The following is a 13,493-nucleotide window of genomic DNA, read 5'->3' on the forward strand; positions in this document are numbered from 1 at the left end:
AAAAGAGTTATCATAAAGTTGGACCTTTCATGACAAAGAGATTACCGAGGTTACCAACCTTATGTTATACATTAACACCGTGTCCTAACTACGCGCGACGCGATACAGTTCCAGCGACAGCAAGTGGGTCTGTCCACACTAGACGCGACGCGAACAGTGGAGTTTCTCTGTGAAAGCGCACTGTTGGCCCGCACTTGAATTGGAAATGGGTAAGGACATAATCAAATCAAGAAATAACATGATTAAAAATCGAAACATTAACAAAATATACTCATTGCCTAATTTTGTTATGAAGTGCAGTTGTATGTTTGCATAGAATTCATTTTGAACGCTATATTATATGATTTCAAAATCTGAGGTAAATCCATTATCGCTTGTGCCACAGTGACCTATTTTAAACTAAAAATAAATAATGTGTACTCATAACCAGTGTAATTTCTTCATTCTGTCAGTCGCGACGTCGCAAAAATAACCGTTTCTAAATTAGAAACTTCGCGTGTCGCCGCGTCGCGTCTGGTTAGGACAAAAACTCGCGGGCCGCGGCGTCGCATCGCGTGTAGTTAGGAGGACACGGTGTAAGTTTGGTTAGATTTTTCTTTTTTGGTGTGCTCTCTCTCTCTGTCTGTCTCTCTCTCTATTCTCTCTCTCTCTTGCTTATGTATTCATTCTCATATAAATACTATGAGATGGTAAACAAAACTCACTAATAGCAACAATAATCGTGTTCTCTTGCTTTTAAACCTTACTGGATGTTGAGAAAAGGTACGTGTTTGTTGTCCTCATGGCGACTGAATGTGAATCCACCTGGTTTGGTGTGACCTTTGACTCTTCTCTTCATTGGTTGTTTCTGTACTTATGTATGCTGTCCCCATGGTACCGTAACCCTCTTCCTGTGATTGTGAACGGATGTGAAGAAATCATTGGTATCTTCACAACACTATTTTGTTTTCAATGTTCCTCTACTTTTTTGTCTCTCTGTTGTCTCCATGTGAAAAAAGTGGAGCTCTTCAGTTTCCTATGTACTGTAAAACGTTGCCATATCATCCAACACAGGGTCTGATCCTCACAGCACTGTTTATGAGTACAAAGAAGTTGTGTTAACTCCATGTTCTCTTCTGTTCCTCAATCAGTCGTCTCAGGGAGGGGGACACCGGACGCTGCTGTATGGGCATGCCATCCTCCTGAGACACTACCACTCCAGCATGGTGAGCTACGCATCAGCTCTTTTTCACCATTTGTGATGTTGAATGTGATGACGCTCATTGTGTATTCCTAAATTGCAGTATCTCAGCTGCCTGACGACGTCCCGTTCACTCACAGACAAGCTGGCCTTTGATGTGGGCCTGCAGGAGGACTCTACAGGTACACATGATGGACTCGACTCTTGAAATGAGCAATGGGTTGTTCTTAAGTTGACTTAAAAAACACACACCGTCGCCCAGCCTCTCGGGAACCTAGTTTCGTAGTTGCATGTACCCCATGCACACCGTTTGACCATTTTAAACGTAAAATGACAAATGAAAACTGACTAACTGCAATGCATTTCAATGGACGTGGAAGCAGAGAATGTCCGAGTGTATTGGGTTAGCTGTGATTAGCACTGTGATTGGCTCATCGCGTTTGAGGGCGTGGCTTATCCATAGGTCAATTGTTACTACTACTACTACTACTACTAAAAATAATAGTAATAATTAGTAATAATAAATACTGTACAAGGATAAATATTTAGTAATTTATAATAAAACAGTGACTTTGACTCAATATTAAACATGTATATATTTAGGCAAGGCAAGTTTATTTATATAGCACATTTCATACACAATGGCAATTCAAAGTGCTTTACATAGAAGAAATTAAAATAATCAAAAGAAATCAGAATAATTAAAACAGTTTAGAATAAAAAATAAGAAATAATGAAAAATAAAAATTATGATAAAAATAAAATACAGTAAATTAAAACTATTTAGAATAAAGTGTTATTAATATATCAAATATTTTAAGAAAAATGTGTTGTTAATATATCAAATATTTATATTTATATATAATATTAATTGTGAATAAATGTATATAAAATATATACATGCACATATTTCTTAAATATATACATGCATGTGTGGGTATTATTTGTATATACAAATTAATTATACACACTACACACACATATATTATGTAAACAAAAACTTTTATTTTGGATGCGATTAATCGCGATTAATCTTTGCCCATCCCTATTGTATATTGTTACACTTGTGACAGTAATATTTGTAAGCAGTTGTTTGTGTTATAGCAGCGTTTGTAACATGTTCTGTATGTTAGATTTGTTTTGATGTGTCTCTGTATGTTCAGGGGAAGCATGTTGGTGGACCATTCATCCTGCATCCAAACAGAGGTCAGAGGGTGAGAAGGTCCGAGTAGGAGACGACCTGATCCTGGTCAGCGTGTCATCAGAGAGATACCTGGTAAGACTTTTTTAAGCCGTAGTGGTGTAATAGAAATATCAATCGTGATTCTCGATGTCTGTGATATCTTTCGCAGCATCTGTCATACGCCAGCGGGGATCTGATGGTAGACGCCTCCTTTATGCAGACCTTATGGAACATGAATCCAGTCTGCTCAGGATGTGAGCTGGCAGAGGGTAAGTGTTCAGCAAAATACAGAGAACTCAAAATCAAATCAAATATTATATCTAAAGGTAATTTAAGCCATAAATAATCTTTGCATTTACCCTTTCCAGGGTACTTAACTGGAGGTCATGTCTTAAGACTGTTTCATGGTCACATGGATGAGTGTCTGGCCATCTCAATGCCTGATCAGGGCGAGGAACAGCGCAAGTAAGTACAGTATATACACACATATTAACATTCAAAAGTTTGCAATCTGAAAGGTATTTGAAAGTATCAACCAAGGCTGTGTTTATTTGATCAAAAATACAGAAAAAACAGCAATATTGTGAAATATAATAATAATTGTTTATAATATTAATCATTTCTGTGATGGTAAAGCAGCCATTCCTCTAGTCTTCAGTGTCACATGATCCTACAGAAATCATACTAATATGATGAAGTGGTGCTCAAGAATTTCTTGTAATATTTTTGTGGAAATCAGGATTTTCTTAGCATTCTTTGATGAACAGAAATTTTAGAAGAATATCATTCAATTGAAATATTGCTCTTCACACATACATAATTGTATAGACGGGGGAAACTCAAAAATTAGAATATCGTGCAAAAGTTAATTTATTTCAGTAACTCAACTTAAAAGATGAAACTAATATATTATATTGACTTATCACATGCAAAGCGAGATATTTCAAGCCTTTATTTTGTTATAACTTTGATGATTATGGCTTATAGCTTATGAAAACCCCAAATTCAGTTTTATTTTTCATATCTGTATGCCATAATCATCAAAATTATAACAAATAAAGGCTTGAAATATCTCACTTTGCATGTAAAAAGTATATAATATATTAGTTTCACCTTTTAAGTTGAATTACTGAAATAAATCAACTTTTGCATGATATTCTAATTTTTCGAGTTTCACCTGTACAATTGATTAAGGAGGCTGTTTTTGTTACCATGTATATGACCTCTGCATACTGTGTATTTCACACTGAATGAATGATATAAGTGATGATGGTAATCTTGTGCTCTCTAGGATTGCACAATATGAAGGAGGGGCGGTATGTAGTCAGGCCCGTTCATTGTGGAGACTTGAGCCTCTGAGAATCAGGTGAGACAATCTCAAATCTCATACCTGTGACGATATTTTTTGGCTTGTACGTTTTGTAATACCGTTCATGTGTGTTATTTCTCTGCAGTTGGAGTGGTAGCCACATGAAGTGGGGTCAGGCCTTCCGCGTGCGTCACATCACAACGGGTCGGTACCTGTGTCTGGACGAGGAGAAGGGTCTGATGGTTCTGGATCCAGAGAAAGCGAACACTAAACTGTCTGCCTTCTGTTTCCGTGCATCAAAGGTCCAATTGAACTTATCTAAAGTATTACTTTATAATTGTTTGAGTCTAATTGACCCTTCGCAGGGAGCTTGATTTACAGGTGACCAATCACACTTCGTCATCCGCTATTTTGTCCGACAAAGCGGGATGGAGAGATAGTAGATTAACATGGGAGGATTTGAACTTGAAATTTCTCATCCTGTCGATGTGTTTGTTCCCACTCTCCTCTGTTGTGCTCATTCCCGGAGAACAGGAGAAAGTGGAGGGGGCTCAGAAGAAGCGAGATGTGGAAGGAATGGGTGTTCCTGAGATCAAGTATGGCGAGTCCATGTGTTTCATGCAGCATCACTCCACAGGGCTGTGGCTCACGTACGCTGCTCTAGACGCTAAGGCGGCTCGCCTGGGAACCATGAAGAGGAGGGTATGAACCACAAACCACACGATACCCACTTATATACCTGATGTCAAGGCTTTCAACCTATTTATTATTCTCTCAGGCCATGCTACATCAAGAGGGCCACATGGATGATGCACTGACTTGCTCACGCTCTCAAACAGAAGAGTCTCAGGCTGCTCGTATGATCTACAGCACAACGGGCCTTTTTACGCAGTTCATCAAGTATGACTGTACATCACATACACTATACAATAGGATTAAAACAATCAATTATTTATGTTTTTAGCCTGAAAATGACACTTTTTGACCTTTCTCATCTATGTCAGAGGTCTGGACTCTCTGAGTGGGAAAAACAAAGCTCCCGGTCCGGTGTCTCTGCCACTGGACTCAGTGATCCTGTCCCTGCAGGATCTGATCCATTACTTCCGGCCTCCAGAAGAGGAGCTGGAACACGAGGAGAAACAGACCAAGCTGCGCTCTCTACGCAACCGACAAAACCTGTTCCAAGAAGAGGTCTGTGTGTATGTGTGTGTGTGCCTGTCTATCTGAAAATAAGCCCTGATCCCCATTCCTTTAATCTTTCTTTTGTGATGCAGGGGATGATCACAATCGTGCTAGAGTGCATCGACCGGCTGAATGTCTACAATACTGCCGCACACTTCTCTGAGTTTGCTGGAGAGGAAGCAGCCGAATCCTGGAAAGAGATTGTCAATCTGCTCTATGAACTGCTTGGTGATTAAATATAAAATATATAAATAAGTTTGGAATAATTCACATTTTTAAATGTTTTTAAATAACAAGCTTACCAAGGCTGCATTTATCAAAAATACTGTAATAAAAATTAAATTGTGAAATATAATTAGAATTTAAAATAACGGTTTTCAATGATTTCTGAAGGACTGGAGTAAGGATGCTGAAAATTCAGTTTTGCATCTCAGAAATAAGATTTTAGATCTTTTATTTTGCAAGTATGCGCTGTATTTATCAAAAGTGACAGAAAAGACATTTATACTAGCCTTTCAAAAGATCTGTATTAAATAAATGCTGTTCTTTACAACTTCTGTTCATCAGAGAATCCACAAAATTATGAAGCAGAAAAAAAACTGTTTTAAACTTGACAATTTAATAAGATAAACTGATAATGATAAGAATATTTATTAATAACTTGGCACCAATAATAATTGCACAGCAATTCAGGATAGTAGAATAATTACTGAAGAAACATGTGACACGCAAACTTTATCATCACAGGAATAAATTACCTTTTAAAATATAGGGGAGAGCAGGGCACAACCTAACGCATTTTGGTTTTGGGTCAATTAATTAAAAAATAATTAGGTTAGATTAATATATATATATATTTTTTTTACACAAGCAAAATACACATCTTTGCTACAAATTAACATTTAAAGTTTTTTTCTAGTCCATATGCGGGGTTAACTTACCCCATATGTGGGGTTAATTGTAACAGACAGAGGGGTTAGTTGTAACACTTGTGTGTAACACACATAATTCAGTAAATTTTATTTGAATAGTTTGATATTGTTTGTGCATCTGTATAGACAGATATCCATACATCCATCCCTCATCCAATCATCCTTCTATTGTGGATTAATATAATGGATAGAGACGTAAAAAAGGGCTGCACAGTTTTGCGATAAATAATAATAAATAAAATGATAAAATATTGTAATTGCAATTAAATTAGATTTGTGTGTGGCAGCTGCATGTACAATTTATTATTATTATTAATAATAACAGTCATAATAATACGAATGAGCTTAAAATTAAAATTTAAAGGGTTTATTGCATTAAAAACAGGCCATATTTTTAATAAATAAACAAGTTATCATTCATAGTACACTAAATTTTAAACATTTTTAATTCCAGCATTGTTTGCGAACGTCCAACAAAGTTAAATGTCTACTCAAACCTGAAAAGTTGTGTGGCTCCGTTTTCATTTGATTATCATTGTACACTTCGCGGCTTAGTTGTAACACTGTGTTACAACTAACCCCGCTGTGTTTTACATATTTTTAAGCCTAGCTAACAGTCGCTAGGAATTGCTGACATGTTTCAAAACGGTGCTATGTTTGAGGCAACAAGACAGTGATTAAGGCAATATAAAGTTAGATTTGGAAACGTACACACCCAACTCAGAAATCTATAATGAAAAAATTTACTTTCATGTTGTCAAAACACTCTTTGTCCAGTATCTTCACGAAATATTATCAAAACTTTCCGCAAATTCGCGGGAGACCGTCTTCTGGCAGCGAGAGAAAATGAGCAGAAAGACGGCCGGCTTGATCCTGACGAACTATGTAAAACGCTCCCATATTACAATTAAAAAAAACATACATTTTTTTTTTAAATGTTAACAATATTTTACTGTATTTTTGATCAGATAAATGCAGCCTCGGTGAGCATGAGAAACCTATTAAAAGATCTTAATTACCATAAATCATTAAAATGTGTGCGTTTTTGCAGCGTCTCTGATCCGAGGAAACCGCTCTAACTGTGCTCTGTTTTGTGATAACCTGGACTGGTTGGTCAGTAAACTGGATCGTCTGGAAGCTTCTTCGGGTATCTGCAAAACTTTCTTCAACAAATGGCACAAAATGAACACGACCTGTTTTGATGTCTTGCAACATCTTGCTCTTTATGTCTTTCTTCTCTAGGCATTCTGGAGGTGCTGTACTGTGTTTTGATCGAAAGTCCTGAAGTCCTGAACATCATTCAGGAGAATCACATCAAGTCTATCATTTCTCTCCTGGACAAACACGGTCGAAACCATAAGGTCTAACTGTAAACGTGATTTGGTCAACTAACATTTTGCGTTTTGCTACGCATTGAAGATCTCACTCTCTGCCTTTTTTCTGGACAGGTTTTAGATGTGTTACGTTCTCTCTGTGTGTGTAACGGTGTTGCTGTGAGGTCCAATCAAAACCTCATCACAGAAAATTTGCTTCCGGGCCGCGACCTCCTGCTGCAGACTAACATTGTTAACTATGTATCAAGGTGAGATATAAATGGTTATATTATAATGATTTTTTGCATGTTCAACTTTCTTTAGTGTGTAATGTTGCTGTTTGAGCATTAAAGGAGTAGTTCACTTCAAAAATTTTTGCTGATAATTTACTCACCCCCGTGTCATCCAAGATATCCATGTCTTTCTTTTTCAGTCGAAAAGAAATTAAGGTTTTTGATGGAAACATTCCAGGATTTTCTCCATATAATGGACTTCAATGGGAACCAAACGGTTCAAGGTACAAATGAGAGTTTCAGTGCAGCTTTAAACGACACCAGACGATGAATAAGGGTCTTATCTAGCGAAACGATCGCTCATTTAAAAAATAAATAAAAAAGTTTAAGCACATTTGTGCTCGCCTTGCTGTGTTGTGTGATGCGCGTTTGTGACGTCACGTAATGGGCTATTACGTTGAAAAGTTCTCGTTCGTGACTCTCCTGTTCAAACTCGTTCATCAAAATGAACACATTTTTTTTGTTCATTGAATGAACCAAATGACTCGGAAAAAAACCCAAATCGTTTCACTGGATAAGACCCTTATTCTTCGTCTGGTGTCGTTTAAAGCCCTTTGAAGCTGTAACTTGAACCGTTTGGTCCCCATTGAAGTCCATTATATGGAGAAAGTCCTGGAATGTTTTCATCAAAAACCTTAATTTCTTTTCGACTGAAGAAAGAAAGACGTGGACATCTTGGATGACATGGGGGTGAGTAAATTATCAGCAAAAGTGTTTTTAAAAGTGAACTACTCATTTAATAAAGTTAAATGTTTAGTTAAATGTCACTTTCTCCTTGTAGCGTGAGGCCCAATATCTTTTTGGGGACTTGTGAAGGCTCCACACAGTTTAAGAAGTGGTACTTTGAGGTGATGGTGGACTACGTGGAGCCGTTCGTGACAGCCCAGGCGACCCATCTGCGTGTTGGCTGGGCTCTGACCGAGGGCTTCAGTCCGTACCCTGGAGGAGGAGAGGGCTGGGGTGGCAACGGTGTGGGCGACGACCTCTACTCTTATGGCTTTGATGGCCTTCACTTGTGGTCAGGTAAATGTGGTGATCTTGTATATACAGCGGTGTGTGAGTGGTTATGGTCCTCAAAGCATCATTTTCTCTGTGTAGGTCACGTGTCTCGTCAGGTGGCTTCGCCCAACCAGCACATCCTGGCGGCAGATGACGTTGTGAGCTGCTGTCTGGATCTGAGCGTGCCCAGTATCTCCTTTCGTATTAATGGGCATCCAGTCCAGGGAATGTTTGAGAACTTCAACGTAGACGGCCTTTTCTTCCCCGTCATTAGCTTCTCTGCTGGAGTGAAGTAATTAACGTTATTATTTTTTTACTTTTCTTATAAAATGTATACACATATATTCACAAATTTCACAAATACATTAAAATAGAAAACTGTTCTTTTTTTAAATTGTAACAATATTTCAGAAAGCAACTGTTCTGACTCGTAGTACGGCTGCTAAAAAGACTATATTAAAGCTATGGATAGAGCCGTCCATACCAACTTCTTTCATATGGTTATCATGTTTCAGAGACATTGTATTGTTGGAAGGCACCACTGCCAAGGTCAATGGCGCAAGTGACAACACTATTCAGAGCTGGACAAAAATTGCCAACATTCTGTTAGAAGAACTAAGATTTTACCTTCCTACATCTCACTCTCTCTGTAATTTCTTATATATATATTATTATTGTTATTATTATGTATAATATATATATATATATATATATATTTTTTTATACATATATATATATATATATATATTATTATTATATTTTTTATATTATTTATTATATATAATTTTTTTTATAATATATATATACATTTATATTTATATGATTTGTATCTGGTATGTTAGCTCAAAATAAAAAATAATGATCGCAAAAAAAGAAAGCAACTGTTTTACTATATTTTTGACTAAATAAATGCAGCCTTTGTGAGACGTATTTCCAAAAACAATGGAAATCTTTCTGAATAATTAGTGAAAATACTATCAAAAATATGATTAATTCATGCACATTTATTCTGTCTTTTCATTTGTTGACGTGTGTTTTCATTCATTTCTCAGAGCTCGTTTCCTTCTGGGAGGCCGCCATGGGGATTTTAAGTTCTTGCCCCCTCCTGGTTATGCACCATGTTACGAAGCTCTTCTTCCCAAGGACAGAATGCGCATTGAGCACATTAAGGAGTATAAACATGACTTCAGTGGAGTCAGAAACCTGCTGGGCCCCACGCAGTCCCTCACACACACTTCATTCACTCCCTGCCCTGTTGACACTGCCCAGGTAAACTAAACTACCCACATTTGTTTCCTTCACCCCTGAAACACTTTCACTGAGCGGTCAATGTCTTTTGCAGATTGTGCTACCTCCTCATTTGGAGCGGATCAGAGAGAAACTTGCCGAAAACATCCACGAGCTCTGGGCCGTCACCCGTATCGAGCAGGGTTGGACCTATGGAGTGGTGAGCGCTTTCCATCTCTTGTTTTTTGCAAATAAACACCAACTCAACCACTCACATACATACAGCGGGTGTGTTCACAAGCGTAGTTTGGTCCGGCATTTTAACATCGAACCTAAAGATACTGAACCTAAAGGCAGATGTGTTCACAACATGATTGGTCGGCTTTAATGAATATTTCGCGACAGAACATCCAAAACAATGCTGTGTTCTGGGTTAAATGTGCTCTTTCCATGTGCGTAGCTACATATGATGGTATTATGAGCAGCTGAGAACTCGGAAGAGCTTCTAAAATGTGTAAAAGAGTCAAAACAGCGTCAGTAATCCCTCCGTCACACACACAAACACAGATTTGCTGCGAGGAGACACTGTTCTGATGCGTGTACTGAACTGTGATGGGCGACTATGACGAGAAAAACTAAAAACTCCTTTTTAGGGTCGCAACTTGAGACATCATGTCCTGTTTTTGGTTTGTTTATATGTCTTTGATCAATGTTGCATTCATATTTCATTCGAAAAGAGTTCGTTTGGAGGCGGACCGAGACGCTGAAAAGATTAATGCAACATGGACCACAGACATGTAAACAAACCAAAAAGCTTGTTTGGTGTCACCTGGGTAGATAATAGTGTTCACACACTTATCCAAATGAACCACACTAACAGAGCAATCGCAACAGGGTTCGTTTTAATCAAACCAAACATGCAGAGTGTGAACACACCCATCAACAAAAGATCCTAAAAGGAGTAGTTCACTTTTAAAAAAACTTTTGCTGATAATTTACTCACCCCCATGTCATCCAAGATGTCCATGTCATTCGTTCTTCAGTCGAATAGAAGATGAAAACATTCCAGGATTTTCTCTATATAATGGACTTCAATGGGAACCAAACGGTTCAAGGTCCAAATGAGAGTTTCAGTGCAAACTGCAAACTGTTCAAAGGGCTTTAAACGATTCCAAACGACGAATAAGGGTCTTATCAAGCAAAACGATCGCTCATTTAAAAAAAAAAAGTTTAAGTTTTATAAGCTCAAATGGTCGCTTTGCTCTGTTAGGGTTGGGGTTAGGGTGTGATGCACGTTCTTGACTCTCCTATTCGAACTCGTTCATCAAAATGAACAAATCTTTTCCAGAGTCAACTCGTTTATGTCGATCGTTGAATGAATCAAATGACACGAAAAAAGATTTGTTCATTTTGATGAACGAGTTCGAACAGGAGAGTCACGAACGCGCATCACAGAACAGAGCAAGGCGAACATTTGTGCTTATAAAACTTAAAAGTTTTTTTTTTATTAAATGAGCGATCGTTTCGCTTGATAAGACCCTTATTCATCGTCTGGAATCGTTTAAAGCCCTTTGGACAGTTTGCAGATGGCACTGAAACTGTCTTTTGGACATTGAACCGTTTGGTTCCCATTGAAGTCCATTATATGGAGAAAAATGCTGGAATGTTTTTATCTTCTTTTCGACTGAAGAAAGAATGACATGGATATCTTGGATGACATGGGGGTGAGTAAATTATCAGCAAAAGTTTTTTGAAAAGTGAACTACTCCTTTCATAAAGTTGAACGTTTAAATAAAGCTAAAAAAAAATGCTGTCTCTCTCAGTTCAGGGATGATAATAAGAAGTTGCACCCGTGTCTGGTGGACTTTCATAGTCTTCCAGAACCCGAGAGGAATTATAACCTCCAGATGTCTGGAGAGACCTTGAAGTGAGTGTCTGTTGAATCTTATGCATCCGTCTGTCTGTCCAATTTATTGATCACCTTTTTTTCTCCTTGACCTCTCCAGAACTCTCTTAGCTCTGGGCTGCCATGTCGGCATGGGAGATGAGAAAGCAGAGGAGAATCTGAGGAAGATCAAACTACCCAAAACGTATGTGAACCTAAAAAGTTTTATCTTGTGAATGTATACAGTTTTGGTTTTCATATTTTTGTTTCTTGGTCAGATATGTGATGAGCAGTGGGTTCAAACCTGCTCCTCTGGACCTCAGTCATGTCAAACTGACGCCCAATCAGAACCAGCTGGTGGAGAAGCTGGCAGAAAATGGGCACAATGTTTGGGCCCGGGACAGAGTCAGACAAGGATGGACCTACAGCATTATGCAGGTAGATGTGGACACTGTTGACTCCATGAGCAGAAATTACAAGCGTGCAAATCTGAAAGAAAAAAGTGAACATCCAGACAAGGGCGTAGGTTATAGGTATCGGCCAAAATTTTCATATCGGTGCATCCCTAATTATAATTTCCACAAGTTAGTCCAAATTCACCACAAAAATAGTTGAGTAGTTTAAAAAGCTTTCTATTTTTTATCTGTACTTTTAGTTCACAATATTGCGTTGCGATAAGAACGACTTGCACAGATCTTGGATACTTGAAAGGTAGCCCAAATGTTTTACTCTTATCACTTACCCTCAGGACATCTTGAATAAACGCAACCCTCGTTTGGTGCCATACAACCTGCTGGATGAGAGAACGAAGAAGACTAACAGAGACAGTGTGAACAACGCTGTACGCACTCTGATTGGCTATGGGTACAACATCGAGCCTCCAGATCAGGAGAGCAGTGAGTCTTTCATATACTACTTTCATGTCTTTCATATACCAGGTATAGTAGCAGCGCTTGACATTAGAGCCAGACCGATATATCGGCAGACTGATATTATCGGCCGATATTAGGCATTTTCCAAACTATCGGTATCGGCAGTTATAATGGTTGATACATTTCAAAAATAAAATAAAAACGGACGAAACACGCTTGAACCATGTCATGAGTGTTTGAGTTGTATAGTTTGTCCACCAGAGGGCACTCTACACCGTCCCTGTTGGCAACACTCGTTGAGTTGGTCACGATACATACATTGCTTGAATAACAATTAAAAGAACATCCCCATCAGTTCTCTTAACTCAAATAAGCATGACAAAATTTGTGACTATCATGTCCAGTTTTGCTGCTGTTAAATAAGCTGAGAAGTGAAGCGGAATTAGCTAGTAATAGTTACGTTATGTTGTTACAGTGTAGTTGACTTGACTGACTATCCTTTTAACTTTTGACCATGTGACTGAAGTATTTCTTTAATAGCGCGTGACAGTTATAGCAATGAGACGTATAATCTCTCCTTGGCCTGTTATATTGAAAATGTATGTTTTACAATTTGCAGTATGACATCATCCATTGCTAAATTATGGCTCATCATAGACTAGCTAACCACAAAGCTAGCTAATGCCGCTACCATCAGTGGAAGACCGCTAACGTTTTGGTTCCTCTGTTCTGTTGTGACAATAAAAGAAACAAGTTTCTTTTTAAAATTCATTTTCATATTATTTTAGTTAAAACTCATATATAACTACAAATAACTAATGTTAGGGAAATCTGTTAATATTTTGTTGCACGTTACTGAAAAAAAATAAAAAAATATCGGTCGATATATATCGGAATATCAGATTTTGAAACCAACAAATATTTATATTGGTATCGGCCTCAAAATCCTTTATCGGTCGGGCTCTACTTGACAACTTTTTTGCTCATCAGCCACTGTGGCTAGTGGTTTTCCCAAAGTTACTAGCCACTCAGCATTTTCACTGGCCACAGTTTTGACACAGATGGCATGGGTACAAAAACTGCCATATATATATTAGGGGTGTAACGGTACACAAAAA

General features: G+C 37.9%; 1 protein-coding gene across 1 annotated transcript in view; it reads left to right on the forward strand.

Moving 5' to 3' along the window:
- Positions 1–13,493, forward strand: part of ryr1b (ryanodine receptor 1b (skeletal)) — a 126,852-nt gene that overhangs the window by 24,529 nt on the left and 88,830 nt on the right. The window contains 22 exon segments of the mRNA XM_089116626.1: positions 1,131–1,205; positions 1,284–1,362; positions 2,344–2,456; positions 2,533–2,632; positions 2,732–2,828; positions 3,655–3,729; positions 3,818–3,974; positions 4,207–4,374; positions 4,451–4,572; positions 4,677–4,863; positions 4,947–5,082; positions 6,838–6,933; positions 7,029–7,147; positions 7,235–7,368; positions 8,174–8,415; positions 8,491–8,683; positions 9,444–9,660; positions 9,734–9,838; positions 11,442–11,545; positions 11,625–11,708; positions 11,782–11,941; positions 12,252–12,399. Coding sequence (XP_088972752.1) covers positions 1,131–1,205; positions 1,284–1,362; positions 2,344–2,456; positions 2,533–2,632; positions 2,732–2,828; positions 3,655–3,729; positions 3,818–3,974; positions 4,207–4,374; positions 4,451–4,572; positions 4,677–4,863; positions 4,947–5,082; positions 6,838–6,933; positions 7,029–7,147; positions 7,235–7,368; positions 8,174–8,415; positions 8,491–8,683; positions 9,444–9,660; positions 9,734–9,838; positions 11,442–11,545; positions 11,625–11,708; positions 11,782–11,941; positions 12,252–12,399 — 2,911 coding nt within the window.

Source organism: Pimephales promelas, chromosome 10 (assembly GCF_988280905.1).
Source record: "Pimephales promelas chromosome 10, fPimPro1.hap1.1, whole genome shotgun sequence".
NCBI classification, from domain to species: Eukaryota; Metazoa; Chordata; class Actinopteri; order Cypriniformes; family Leuciscidae; genus Pimephales; species Pimephales promelas.